At 39.4% G+C, this 15,083-nt stretch overlaps 1 protein-coding gene across 1 annotated transcript; it reads left to right on the plus strand.

Moving 5' to 3' along the window:
• The first annotated feature begins 2,704 nt into the window (after nucleotides 1-2,704).
• On the plus strand, nucleotides 2,705-12,048 carry Npffr2 (neuropeptide FF receptor 2). Its single transcript, XM_050150237.1, has 3 exons — nucleotides 2,705-3,032; nucleotides 6,178-6,277; nucleotides 11,223-12,048. The coding sequence occupies exons 1-3, from the start codon at nucleotides 2,705-2,707 to the stop codon at nucleotides 12,046-12,048; spliced, it is 1,254 nt and encodes a 417-aa protein (XP_050006194.1).
• Nucleotides 12,049-15,083: the final 3,035 nt, after the last annotated feature.

A 15,083-nucleotide genomic window follows, 5' to 3' on the forward strand; every position in this document is an offset into this window, starting at 1 on the left:
CATTTCTTGAGTAAATGATAAAGGTCGAGCCGTTCTCCATGGTGATGCAAGGTTTCAAGGTTCCTGTTGTAAGACTGTGACGAGAAGATGGGGCACAGTGCCCAGTGAGTGTCTGTGAGACAAAGGTCATATCATCCAGACTTGGCAACTGAAGGATTGGCATGGTGTTTTTAGGTTGCTTTGTATTCATAACCTTCGCTAGACATATGCAACTCTGACCTTGTGCCATCTGTAAAGTATTTAATGTATGATACATATACATTCAATCTAGTTTGAACTTGCTCTGAGGTGAAAATGAGCTAATTGTGTGTGTTTGAGTTAAAGGAACAAAGCAGGCTCTTTAAGTGTCTTACAGTTTTCGTGGGACAATAGATCTAGTTATGAGGCATATCCTCTTATATTTTCTATATATCAAAATTATACCAGATAAATGAGAAGTCATCTTCCTAACCATCCATAGATATATGTGCCCATAAGATTGAAATGCAATCATGAGATTATGCACATATATCATATCAAATTACATACTACAGTGTAGGTATTGGGAAGACCCTATACTTACTTTAACAAATGTGAAATTACAGACAGGAGGAACAGTTTCCAAAGTCAATGGTCCCATAGGCCCTGCCTGGACAGGATTCTCCTCCATCAGAGAATCACTCCTCTGGTGGGTTGACATCTGAACACAAGTTGCCACCTGCTGCAACTCCCACAGTCTCTGACACGGTCCCTGGAGGGAACAGTTCCATGTCTACTTTCTTACTGATGACCTTTGACAAATTAATTCATTTGGCTATTGCCTCAGTTACCTGTGTGACTGTGCTACTGTGAAAAAGAATTACATTAAAGATGCTCATTGCTGAGTTTTACAAGTAGTAAACAATATGCATTTTAGAAACAAATATTTTATGAAAGCCTATCAGCACTATGAAGCATGTACACATATGATTTTCAACTTTTAGACAGACAGCTAAAGAACATTGGGTTTGAGTTCTTTATCAAAAGCTATGCAGCTTACTCACAATACTATCCTCAGTGCAAAAGATGTGGAATTTGAGTGAAGAATACAGTCTGCAACCTCAAAAAGACTTTCTAATTTTTGCTTTTTAGGGGGAGGTGGCTACAGCTACAAAATATGGGAGAAACCCAAGAAGGATCTAAAACAATCAAAAGGAAATAAAAGGGTGACACAACATATGCCCTTAAAATTAATCCCTTTTTCATTTATCTTAATGGTTTACTATCTAGTTCCTTTTCTCGAAAATACAACCATGAAAATCAATTCATTTCTTATCACTTAACAACAGTGATGCATGGGCAAGTTGTTGGGGCAAAGAAGATTTATTTTGAAATCTGAAGATGATTAAGGTTCATCAGCAAATTCCATTTTATCTTTGAGTTGTAAGCAAGAGGCCTACATCCAGAGCTCTGCGGAAGTGCACCAAATAGGTGGGCATCAGTGCAATGTATAGATATCAAGTTTTCTACATTTCTGCATTATCTGCAGTCTACAGGACATTAGAGTCCTGTAAATCTAAAAGGTAATGACTGTTTAAAAACTGTTAGTGCTCATAGTTTTTAGTTCTTTTCGTAAGATTAGTTCATTATACATTCAATGATTAGTTTACAAATGCATCCTTTCCCAGAGGAAAGCCATAAAAGGTTATGTCTCTCTGGCTGAGCCAGGAAATAGACCAACAGTATCTCACCCATTCAGCAACGTCCCTCAGAAGTGCCATCTGCGACAAAGCTCAGCAGAGAGAGGAATAATGACTTCCCCAGATGTGTGACTTTCAAATTAGTACTGCCTCAAAGTTAAGTAGGAGCAAGTGAAACTAGAGGGTTGCTTAGATAACAAACATCCAAAAGGAATATTATCCTAAGTCAATTATTACTTACTGTAATATTTACAGGATGAACACGAATCTCTACACTGATACCCATATAATTGGCAAAGGTCCAGAAGAAAACCTGAAGTCAATAATTGCCTCCATGTTTTTCAAAGTGTGGTTTTACCAGCTCAGTGGTTGATCCATTTAAATTGATATCTACCAATTTAAATTTTCTAACATTATTCTTAAAAAGTGAATACTAGTTCAGCAGTGGTGGCACATGCCTTTAATCCCAGCATTCAGGAGGCAGAGACAGGCAGATCTCTGTGTTTTCAAGTCCAACCTGGTCTACAAGAACCAGTTCCAGGGCGGCCAAAACTGTTACACAGAGAAACCCTCTCAAAAAAACAAAAACAAAATAAAACAAAAAGTGAATATAGGAGTTTATATAAGTTTATCTAATAATCTAAATACTGAAGTGGGTTTGTATCTTCAGAACACTGATAGAAATAATCCCTTGTCAGATTATAGACTGGAGCTCTGCTGATGCTCCTGTCTTAAAAGAATGTGTGGGTCTTGGCAGATAAACTATGTTCAGAAGTGAAACAGAAAAAGTTTATCAGGGAATCAACTGTAATGATTGTTGTGTATAGCACAAAGTTATAATTTCAAATGCTTCCAGTTGAAATTCTAATCATTTGACTGCTTCATTTATAATTAAGTTTCATGTAAAATTTGTGGATTGCGGAGAGCTCATTAAAATTCATGATGTTGGAAAAGCATCCCTCTTATTAAACTCCAACACAGAAGTTACATTCTACCAATTTCTCACTAATCTTTTCTTTTCTACTTCTCCTTTTTTAAGGTCCACCATGAGCAAGAATTGGGCCTTAAACTCCTCAGAAAACTGGAATCACACCTGGAGCAGCAATGACACACAGAATTATTGGTACTCTGATATCAACATCACCTATGTCAACTATTATCTTCACCAGCCTCAAGTGGCAGCAATCTTCATTAGTTCCTACTTCCTGATCTTTTTCCTGTGCATGGTGGGGAACACTGTCGTTTGCTTTATTGTGATAAGAAACAAACACATGCACACTGTCACCAATTTCTTCATCTTAAACTTGGCAATAAGTGATTTACTGGTTGGAATATTCTGCATGCCTATCACATTGCTGGATAACATCATTGCAGGTATGTTGAGTTATGTGTGGTATAAAGATGACCTGAGAAAATTGTAGGCAGAAGTTTCTATCTCAACTAGCTCAGTCAGCAGAACATGAGGCTCTTAAATCACAGGGTCATGAGTTTGAGCCCCATGTTGGGTGCCATTTGGAGACAGAAGTTTCTGTCCCTCCTGGTCCTGGATACATTCAGTCCCAAATAAATGCAGCGAGGTTTATATTAATTGATCTCTTTGCTCAGGCTTATTACTAACTAACTCTTACAACTTAAATTAACCCACAAGTTTTATAAATGTTTAGCCATGAGGCTTGGTACTATTTCTCAGTGAGGTATTCTCATCCTGTTTCCTCTGTGTCTGGCTGGTAAACTGCATCTCTGCCTTTCCTTTTCCCAGAATTCTGCTAGTCTGGCTGCCCCACCTATACTTCCTGCCTTGCTACTGGCCAATCAGTATTTTTTTTAACCAATATGACTAACTAATATTTACACATACTTATTGAGTTCCCAGGAATGTTCCAGGTATCTGTCTTTACAAGGTGACCATTTTAAGCAAAACCTGTAATAATCAAATAGATATGTGGTTTGGGAGCAAAAACTTTGTTCCCACACTGTTGGACCCCTGTCATCATTCCTTTGTACCACCTCACATGTTCTGGAGGTGCAGGGATTGTGTATTTCCTGGTCCCAATAGGGTTTTCATTTAGTGTTGATTTAACACTGCTGTGTCAATTGAGAAACAGCACTTGAGATGTTCACATTCCTACCAATATAGAAAAATAATGAAATAATTGCAACATATTGAAGTTATCTGTAGTAGAACAAGCTATTTCAAATCTCCTAGCCTCTCATGACACTCACAGTTTACTGCCATAGTTATTTTGAATTAAATGATTAATATTTTGTGCATAAATCACTCCACTGTACTCTTGATTTTGTTTCCCAATAGGAGGCCACTTGTAGCATTTCCTGTCTTTAGTTTTGGTAATTATGACCATATATCTAAGTAACATACAACTAATGTAATTTTCTGGTTTCTAAGCTACATAAGACAGAAATTCCATTTTAGTAATCCGCTTATGCCACATAAACAGAAACCTGCATTCAAGCCTTTCACCTCCTCTATTGGTTACAATCGGAATTGCTGCTATTGTTAGCTGTCTTCCCACTGATAACCTCGTAATCTTCTCCACTTCTCTTTGTACTTAGGACTCTGTTTTCTGATACCACATTTTCTTTCTACTTTATTCCTTCATAAGAAATAGCACACTTGGATAAAACATTTCTGAGAACAGACACATCTCTAAATGTCTTTGTTTCGCTTCACACTTGATTATAGCTAGCTATGTGAACAATTCTGGGTTAGAAAATTTTTCTCTCAGAATTTTAAGGTGATTACTTTTTTGTTACTTCTCAAAAATGCTGAGTTACTGTTGAACATTTCTGACTCTTTCTGTCTTTGATTTGAGTTGGACATTTTTCTTCCTAAAAGATTTTTGAGTTTTCTTTATCCTTAATGTTCTGAATTTAATGAAATTAGAGCTGGAAGTTGGTTTTTTATGGTTTATTTTTTGCACTGGATACAAACTACTCCTTTCAATCTGAAAGCCATTATGCTTCGAGGATTGCAAGTTAAAGTTCTGCCTGGTCAACATAAAAACACTACCCTCAAAATCCACAGGTTTGGGACTAGACAGATTGGTTAATGCTTAAGAGCAGGTCCTAATGACCTAGTTTCAGTTCCCAGAACCCTTGGTGGTTGCCTCAAAATTACCTATAACTCTAGCTTTGGGAGGGATTTGATGCTCTCTTTGGCCTCTGAGGCCATCTGAAAATACATCACCTGTATTTACCTATGCATGCACACACATACAAATAATTTTAAAATTACAATGAATCATTTTTTTTTTTAAATCCAAGGACTAAGTATGTAGGTCATTGCCAGAATGCTTATCTAGCCTATATAGGATCCTGGGCTCAATTCCCAATTCTGAGGGACAGAGAAGGGTTTTCTCAACTTTCATCTTGAGTTCTTCATTTCCATTAAATCACTTGGCCTATTTTTGTTTATATTCTGTATGTTTCTGTGCTATCATTTTATATTTCTGACATTACTGGTAATGTGTTAAATCTATTTTTGTATGAATTTTATTAAATAGTCTTTTCTTAGAGTCCCTTTATTTTGTGTTTGAGGCTTTTTAACATTAAGAATTTCTAGCATTGTGTTTTAGTGTGAGGTCCTATGTGTTTGACAGACTCACTGGGGAATCTATGGTCTAGACTGTCTGGGAGACTGAAGCAGGGGAATTACAAGTTTGAGGGCAATCTGAGCAACATAGCAAAACCTTGTCTCAAAAACCAAAGTGAAATAAAGAAAAGGCAAATCTAAGTAGGGATGCCTACTAAAATAGACGTCCTTGTGGTATTTGGGTTAATTAAAATTAGATATGAGTAGTTTAATTTTTAAAAAGAAACTAGAGGATTTTTTGAAAAATTAAATTTAAAATCTGAGAGAAGCTATTTTTTTTTTTTTTAAAAGCAATTGGGTGTTCAGAAGGTCAGACTGCTCTGACAGCTTGTTTTTTCTAGTCACTGAGGTTTGGGTAAGCAACCCATACTTCCACTCTTGATCAGAAGTCTTTATTCTGAACATCACTGTTATGTAAATTGCACATTGTGTATATTAGTTTCATATGTAATTCCCAGTTCCTCACAATTTATGAGGTGTATTTCCAAATTAGAAAATTAATGTTCTGGCTGCTTTGATCACTTAAAGCAAAGGTTTGATGGTTTGCACTCTAGAAACTTACCTGGGTTTCAGTCATTTTAAGCTGCTACCTGGCTGGGGCAAGGTGTGAATTTTTTTTTTTTAACCTTTTCAAGAGATACCAGAAGTTAGAAAACAAATCTTCTCCTGGGGATTAAATACAGCAGTAGGTGTGAAGTATTTCTCATCGTGTCGTGGATATAATAGTTGCTGTGCTAGTTTTCATTGTGAACAGTACATTAATGAAACACTCTGTCCGGAGAAATTACCAGGAGACAGCGCCCAGACACATTGTTCTGTGGCTGCTTTCATTTATTGTCTTTTTGTTCATATTTGCAATATAGTGAATTAAAATAATCTCCTCAGAGGACTATTCCATTTCCCGTCCAGGGTGGCCGTTTGGAAGCAGCATGTGCAAGATCAGTGGGCTGGTGCAGGGGATATCAGTTTCGGCTTCTGTCTTCACCTTGGTTGCCATAGCCGTGGACAGGTAAGTCAACTCCAAATCCTGAGTCCCAGACAGCGTTGATTTGTCAAGTTACTGCAGATTTTCCATGATGTTGAATATACTGGTATAGCTATCCCCTGTTCATATTCCTATAATGCAGAGTACTACCACAAAATTATTGCTTCACTGAATATTTAAACAAATTACATAACTCATGTAATTTTGTATTTTCATGTAATTACATGTACGTTTTTTCAAATCTTAAAGTGTTAGTATTTTCCATGTAGCTATAGCTTGGGAATATGAACTGAGGTATTTAATTTTAGAACCATTGGTAGATTGTTCTTCTTTGCAATAACTATACACCAAGGCCAGTTGGACCCTTGATGATTGAAGTAATAAACTGATGTGGGACAATGGTCTGTATTCTGTCAATTATATTTTAAATAAACATTGATTGGCTAGTAGCCAGGCAGGAAGTATAGGTGGGACAACCAGGCAGGAAGTAGAGGCAGGGCGACAAGAACAGGAGAATTTTGGGAAGAGGATTCTGTTTTCGGCAATCCTGTCCCAGCCACAAAAGAAGCAAGATATGACGGCATTGCTGAATAAGGTACCAAGCCACATGGCTAACATAGACAAGAATAATGGGCTAATATAAGTTATAAGAGTAAATAAGAAACCTGAGCTAATGGGCCAATCAGTTTATAACTAATGTAGACCTCTGTGTGATTTCTTTGGGACGTAACAACTGTGGAAACCAGGCAGGACAGAAAATTCAGTCAACAACGAGCCATATCACTTTTGGTTAAGAGATACATGATTTTTTGTGTGTCTGCTCACTCAAAATATACCTGACACTTTTAAGAAACACATTAGATACAAGGATGTCCTGCAAATGAACATTAGGTAGTGATTAGGGATCAGTTTATACTATCTTTGTATTTCTACCTCAGTCTTAAGCGGAAACATTTACTTCCGCTCTACATTTGTCACTGAAATGCCTTAAATGCTTTTGGCAGTGCTTCTTACTCTTGAAAAAAAAACCGTAAACATTGACCCTTTTTTATTTTAGAAAGTAAATGAGATTAAAATGAACAACTAATACTATTTTCTCAGGAGCTTCAGGTGAGTGAAGCAGGGCGCAATAAGTCAACATGGATGATTTTCAAAACCTAAACCGCAGAGAGATTGCATAATGATGTTCACCACATGGTGCCACAGTGTGAAATCTAAGCCACCCCAGATGCAGACAAATGCTGAAATGCAGAAATGCATATATGCGAAGAGATGACTAGCAACTTCTGCATGTCTCTGCAAAGGGGAAAGTAAATGAGTGTGGCTGCCCAGAGGCATGCAGCTGCTTCTGAGAGGCCCTGTTTAAGACAGCACAGTATAGAAAGCAGAAATGGCATTGGTTAGGTCGGGAGAGCAACAGCAACAAGGACATCATGTGTTTTCTTCCACTTTTTATGTTTGAAAATTTGATGAGGTTGGTTAGTAAATGAATGTAAAGTCGCCTTATTCTTTGTGTGGCATGATGCCTTGATCTTCATCAGGGTATTGAATTTTAGTTTGTGTGTTTTACATGTCCTGTCCAGTGTTTAGTCAACTTTACACAAACTAAAGTCATCTGAGAAAATGGAACCTCAAGTCAAAAAATGCCTCCATAAGATCACCATGTAGGAAGTCTGTGGGGGCATTTTCTTGATTAATAATTGATGCAGGAGAGCCCAGGTCATTGTGGGTGGTGCTTTCCCTAGTAGGTGGTCCTGGGATGAATAAGAAAACACATTAAGCAAGCCAGTAAGTAGCACTCTTCCTTGGTCTCTGCCTCCAGGGTTCCTGTCCTGATTCCCTCAGTGACGAAGTGCGACTTGAGAATTATAAGCTGAAATAAACCCTTTCCTCCTAAATTGATTTTGCATGTGATCTTTTTGTTGCTGTGCTTTGTCTTTTGAAACAGGATTTCAGTAGGTACCCTTGTCTGGACTGGAGTTCACTATGTAGACCAGGCTGGTCTCAAACTCACAGAGATCTACCACCCTCTGCCTTTTGAGTACAGGGTTAAAGACATGTGCCACCGCAATCTGTCTTGGTCGTCATCTTTATCATAGCAATAGAAACCCTACCTAGAGTTTCAGGTGCTTGAGTTTTTCTCCATAGTTATAGCTTTAGTTTTATTCATTTCATTTTTAATTATCCAGAAATAGTCCCAATAATATAAAATAATTTTAAATTATCATTCTTATTAATAAATTATAGTCTTTGTCAGTTTCCTACATATGCATGTGAATTCATTCATTCTCTCACAACCTCTCCTATCTCTGCTCCCACCACTGCCATGATCCCTTCCTTCCTTTCAACCTCTTTCCAACACTTAGGACTTGAGGTTTTGTGTCTCGTAGAGTTTAATGAGGCTGTTTATATGACCATGGCTTTGGAGTTATTAGCGCCTGCTGCACTCACCAGAGGGTGCATAAGAGGAGACCAACTTGCCACTCTTTCTGAATCTGTTAGTAGCTAATGGTTCAGCAGTCAGTGGTCTGCTCCAATGAGCCCCTTCGTCATTCACAGCAGACTGTTGGGTGGGCTGAACTTGTACAGACCCAGTACTACTAGGCACAGTGGCTGCGAGTTCACGATTGCTGTGGCCGGATCGTGCTATGGAGATGGTATTTCACAGTCCTTCTCCCTGTCTTCCATCTCTCATATTCTTTCTGCTCCCTATTCTTCACTTTCCCTGAGCCTTATGGAGACTGAACAAACGTCTTGATTAGGTCTGAGTCTTCAACTGTCCATTCTTCTCAGCATCTTGTGAAGCTGTGGCTCTCTGCAGTCATTAGCAACCATTTAAGAGGGGCTTCTCTGGTTAAGGCTGAGCATAGCCTTTGTCTGTGGGTGTAAACAAAGATATTCAGAAGGAAGTTTGATGCTGTTTCCCTTCAGCTAAGCAGCAGTAAGAGGTTCCATCTTTGGGCCTGCAACCGCTTTAATCAGGGTTTCCAACTTTGTTTAGAGAAGTAGGCCTGGATTTCCTCTTGTGGAGCGGACCCCAGAGTCTGTCCCACAGAGGAACTGGTTTCCCCCTTAACGGTTGAGTCACTGTTTCACCCATGGGCACATCTTGCCTGGCAGATTGGTTAATAAAGTAAAAACTTTTATGTCTTTAGTGCCTCTGGCAGCCTGCAGAACACTGTACGGCACTATGTAAGCTACCTAGAAGGGAGAAACCTTCCAGCTCAGTTCCTGCTGGGTTTCTCTGTAGCTTGCATTCAAGGTGCGTGATGACTTCAGGAGTCTCCTCACGTCTTCTTCAGTGATTCTCTGAAGGTGTGTCACGAAGTTAATTTGGCGTTTCTATTCAACCAGTACTTTCTTTTATCTGTATATCTGTCTGCTGAGTAATAAAGTCTGTTTTGGAATAATCACAAAAACAAAAAAAATGTATTAAATTTATGACAATACCTAAAATGATAGAGTTGCATAATAGAATATACATATTATAATTATTTGTAATACCTACCTAACAATAATAAAAGTGACAATAACAAAAGTGGTAGAATTCCTCAATAGATTTTGAATTGCCGTGTTCAACAGAGGGGGTCTTTATCAGAACTTATAATGGTGCTTCTTGGACCTGTGTGATTGTGAACTATCTAAAACCACCTTTTGGTATAAGAAATGATTATTTATTCCCCTTGTGATTCTAGGGGCTAAATGAGTGCCTCTCTCAGTTTCCTGCTCCCTAGGCCACGCATGCGGCAGTCTTGCACTGTGAGTTAAATTGAGTGATGTGTCTAAAATGGCCAGCCTGATGCTCCCCAGGGCCTTCTCCCCTGCGCTTCTCATCTAATTCAAGTTTCTTGGAATTTGGAAGCTGCCTTTTCAGAAGAAGCATCCAAAAGGACAGCCCCGATGTGCATGCTTGTTAATGTCTACTAGCCAGAACACATTCCATGGCCAAGCACAGAAATAATATACTGGGAACATTAAGAACCCCAGGGGGAATTGGTTCATGAATTGCTACTGATGAGCTGTCTCTGAAGCACAGTAGAACGGGCTGCCTACTGAACCTGCCGTTCTGGAGCCCAACTGCTTAGGTTGAAATCATAACAACAAGCAGGATTGTGACCTTTCCTAAATCCTTATCTTCATATTTTAATTCATCGTGTTTAAAGGAACAGCTCATGCAAGCCCATCAGACTAAGTCTACAGCAGAGTTCTAAGGGACCGTATTTGGTATATTCTGATGTAATACTGTGAGCACTATAATTCCGTTTTCTCATTAATAACATCTGATCTGTTTCATTCATTTCTTGTCATGGTCCGTACCAGCCCAGACCACAGATTATTTCTCGGACCAGAGGGGAGGTGTGGGAATAAAGACACAACTCACATGACTTTATCGGGAGGGAGTTTTCAGGGATCCCTCTTGAAATCCTGAGTTCACATCCTGAAAATCACCCATATTTATTCTCCAAACAGCTTTTATCCAAAAAAACCTAAACTGAGGGGGAAATGCATGAGCATTCTGCTTCCTAGGGAGCCGGGAGAATGACTGCGGTCACGTCCACACCTTTCTATGCCCATTTTGTCACATCTTCCTATCTATGACAGCTCTGCCATAGACTGAATTAACACCTCTTTCCCAGGTGGCCTCCCAAATTACAAAGAAGGAGCAGAACAACATTAGCATATCCTGACCCTTTGTTTAGGATGGTGTCAGTTTGTCTCAAAAGGCTAGGTGACCACCTTCTGTGTGACAGGTGCAAATTGTGGCCTGAAATTCTGGCCACCATACACTGTAGAAATATGGGCCTGTATAATATGGCCCTACAATTTCTGTCAGTTACATAAGTTGGCAATGCATGCTGCGCTAACTTTCTCTGTTTGGGATGGAAATACCGGTGGACGTCCTTACACTTGTCTGCACCAGGTCCAGAAACTGAGGCAGTGCCTCATTGATCTTTGCCTCTCCTTGCAGATTCCGGTGCGTTATCTACCCCTTTAAGCCAAAGCTCACCGTCAAGACAGCCTTTGTCACTGTTGTGATCATCTGGGGCCTGGCCATCATCATCATGTCTCCGTCTGCAGTAATGTTACACGTCCAAGAAGAAAAATACTACCGTATAAGACTCGGCTCCGACAATGAAACCAGCACCGTCTACTGGTGTCGGGAGGAGTGGCCCAAACAGGAAATGAGGAGGATCTACACCACCGTGCTGTTTGCCACCATCTACCTGGCTCCGCTCTCCCTCATTGTTGTCATGTATGCAAGGATTGGGGCTTCCCTCTTCAAGACTTCAGCACGCGGCCCAGGCAAGCAGCGCCAGGAGCCATGGCATGTGTCCAAGAAGAAGCAGAAGGTCATTAAGATGCTATTGACTGTGGCTCTCCTTTTCATCCTCTCCTGGCTGCCGCTATGGACTCTGATGATGCTCTCAGACTACGCTGACCTGTCTCCTAATAGACTGCGTGTCATCAACATCTATGTCTACCCTTTTGCCCACTGGCTCGCCTTTTGTAACAGTAGCGTCAACCCCATCATTTATGGTTTCTTTAATGAGAATTTTCGCAGTGGTTTCCAAGACGCGCTCCAGATCTGCCGAAAGAAAACAACACCCCAGGAAGCCTACGTCCTGAGTGCTAAAAGCAACATGGTCATAAACACATCTGGCCTACTGGCTCAGGAACCCGCATCTCAAAATCCAGGTGGGGAACATTTCATGGGTGGAGAAAGGGCTGAAAATCCCACACAGGAATTCTTGATGGACGAAATGGGAGAAGGTGCTAACAGTAGTGAAGTTTAGAAAGAGCACAGGCCCCCAGTGCTGCCCAGTCTTAGGGTACATGAACTATTCAGTGACTTTCATATTTCCCCCAAATTTTTCAAAGTCTGACCATTCCCATCTTAATCTTTTCTTTTATATGAGTCAAGTAAATCAAGTGTGCTTGTTTTGTGAGTCTGTCATTCTATCTGCCTGTCCCTCTGTCTTTCCTTCTGTCCTCTGGCATCTATCTAAGACAGTGGTTCTCAATCTGTAGGGTGTAACCCCTTTTGGGGGAGTCAACCCCTTTCACCCTTAGGGGTCGCCTAAGGCCATTAGAAAACACAGATATTTACATTGCAATTTACAAGAGTAGCAAAGCTACAGTGAGGAGGTAGCAACAAAACTTTATGGTTGGGGGTTAGCACAGTATAAGGAACTCTATTAAAGGGCCGAGGCACTGGGACGGTTGAGAACCACTGATCTAGAAGGACAAACATCTCCCTAAATTGTGAGAAATGTAATGTGTATGAAAGCACATTTTGTCAATTCTCCAAATGGCTTTGGATTTATTATTTTAGACTTACTAATGCGTTCTGCTTCTTAAATGGGCTTAGTCTTTTAGGAAAACATTTGGGCTATCTGAAATCTTTGCTACTGGTTTCTCACTGCTGCAGATTAATCTAGGTTCCTTTGAAAGCGAGATGGTGCAGGTTGGTCAGTAATAATGTCCCCCTCACTTCACTTTGTATGTTAGAACTGCGGTACCAAGCAAGGGGACACAGATTTCTCTCAATTTAAAAAGTTTTTTTTTTAAAGTAAGAAATCAAAATTGTCCATAGAAATACTGCTGAGGTTAGAGAGACAGCTCAGTGGCTTAGACCATTTATGGATTTTGTTGATCAACTCCCATCACCCACATGGTGGCTCACAACCATCCATAACCTAAATTCCAGGATATCGGACTTTTACAGCTACCAGGCAAAGATGTGAGGCAGATACACCCATGCAGGCAAAAACACTTGTACAAATGAAAGCTAAATACATCTAAGAAAATTCTTAAAAGAAATTACTGTTGACTTTTTATTATCTTCAGAGTTTGAGATATGCATTTTAACAGAATGTTCAAGCAAAAGAAGAAATTTTTATATACTGCAGTGGTGTCAGGGAGTGCCACGTCTTCCTTCTCTTTGAAAGAGTGACATCAGAGTTACTTGGTCGTCATCCCAAGCATTCCCTGACTATAGACAAAGCAAGGACTATTCTCCAAACTTCCTACTGGAACCAATATTTAAATATATCATTCATAGCTTAGTAAGTTAGCACTAAGGTATAAGAGAGACTTGATAACCTCCTCTTCCCACTATTCAGTAAATGATCTGAAGTGCTGAGTCTATCTGGGGTGAGATTAGTTCCCAGGAAGTTGAACATTATAAAAAATGGTTTCTTTGGCATTTAAGAATAAATCCTGGACATTGAGATACCTTTTTTTCTTTGCAGTCATTGCTGTATTTCAAGTTAAAAGGTTCTCAACAGGCCGGCAGGATTTAATTATCTAGGTTTGATCTAAACTGAGTTCCCTGATCTAAAACATGTCCCCTGCTGCCATCAGGGTGTGCAGTTCTCTGAACCTCTACTTTAGGAATTCCTCCTTATATTCTGGACTTCCTGAACTTCTGCTTATAGTTGGTGAAATTGAACATTACAAATTTTTCATTAGAGACTGTAACTTGCTCATGGCATTATGACCTGGATAGACAGTTGACTAGTTCTCAGAACTCTTCCAAAGCCCTTCATTCCCTTCTTCCTGCACTTTGTCAACTGTGTTCCTCACTGACTCCTTCTTAATGCTTGTGGTACTCATGACTAAGTAATCTGCTGCTGTGGTCTTGGCACTTTTAGCTCTTTCTACAGTTGGCGAAATTGTCTTTCTTAAGTAGAGAGAGAATTTGTTCTCCAGTGTGAAATGCTCCTAGAAGCTCCATTAAACCATGTGCAAGCCCCAGGCTAGCCAAGGCCTGCTTTGTATCTACTCTTTCTATCTCTGACAAAAAATTATTTTCTAAACTCTTTTCAAACTAAGATGCTCTGCCTTGATTGTTGGTGCTTTTTATTTACTATTTTTTCCAACTTTCTATGTTACTATTGTTTAACATCTGTTCAGAAGAGTCTCCTCTAGAAGCCTGTCTACATTCTTAGGGTAGACAACTCCACCATCATCATTCCAGCACATCCATCACAAACAGATAAGAGGCTTTGTTTTTAATAAACTGGAGCAACAGAGGGAAGGTCGGAGAACACTAAAACATCCAAACATTTGTACTTAGCATTTGGATTATGGAATCATAGAAAACTGAACACCTGCTAGGGTAAGACTTTGCACAGATGTATTTTCCATAGCTAAATTTCCACATTTGCAAGAGTAGAATCACGGTGGTTTTGCACATTTGCTATTCTGTGATTATCACGTGATGGGAGAGACGAACTTGTAAGAGGAAAAGCAGAGCGATAAGCATTTAGTATGAGGAAATGACATTTTGATTGGGCTGTAGTTACAATAACATAACATAATAAAATAATAATCTTAACACCATGTAAAGCAATTTTCAAAAATGTTCTTTATGCCTCACAGAAGCACTCTGAAGTATATGCTGTCCCCATTTTTTGGAGGGCAAAACCAAGTGCATAGTCTCTGGTTTTCCCAATTTTTTTTAATGCATAATCTTGAATATCTGTGGAAGGGTTATGTACATAGGTGACTGCATGGAGGAGACCAGGGCAGGGTATTAGATTCTCTGAAGTTTTTGAGTTAATATGTGGTTTTGAATCACCTGATGTGGGCGATAGAAACCAAACTTGGGTTCACTGGAAGAATAGCAAGTGTTCTTAACAGCCCGTGGACCTAAAATCTCAAGGCTTAAGAGTTATAAAAAGAAAACAAAAAGAGACTGGGAGGTCAATATATGTAATTAAAAAATATTTTAACACTGGCATCATCTTTGTGCCACAATGAATCCATAACTGCTTTTTTCAATAGCTATTTTTCTGACTGTAAAGTTAATATCTTTTATTTGAAT

This window comes from Alexandromys fortis, unplaced genomic scaffold (genome assembly GCF_014885135.2).
Source record: "Alexandromys fortis isolate MF-2015 unplaced genomic scaffold, M_Fortis_MF-2015_v1.1 scaffold_0, whole genome shotgun sequence".
NCBI lineage: Eukaryota > Metazoa > Chordata > Mammalia > Rodentia > Cricetidae > Alexandromys > Alexandromys fortis.

Coding starts and splice junctions, on each gene's coding strand:
- Npffr2 (XM_050150237.1), top strand. CDS start 2,705: ATGAGCAAGAATTGGGCCTTAAACTCCTCAGAAAACTGGAATCACACC. Junction 3,033..6,177: donor GCTGGATAACATCATTGCAG/GTATGTTGAGTT, acceptor TTTCCCGTCCAG/GGTGGCCGTTTGGAAGCAGC. Junction 6,278..11,222: donor GTTGCCATAGCCGTGGACAG/GTAAGTCAACTC, acceptor CTCTCCTTGCAG/ATTCCGGTGCGTTATCTACC.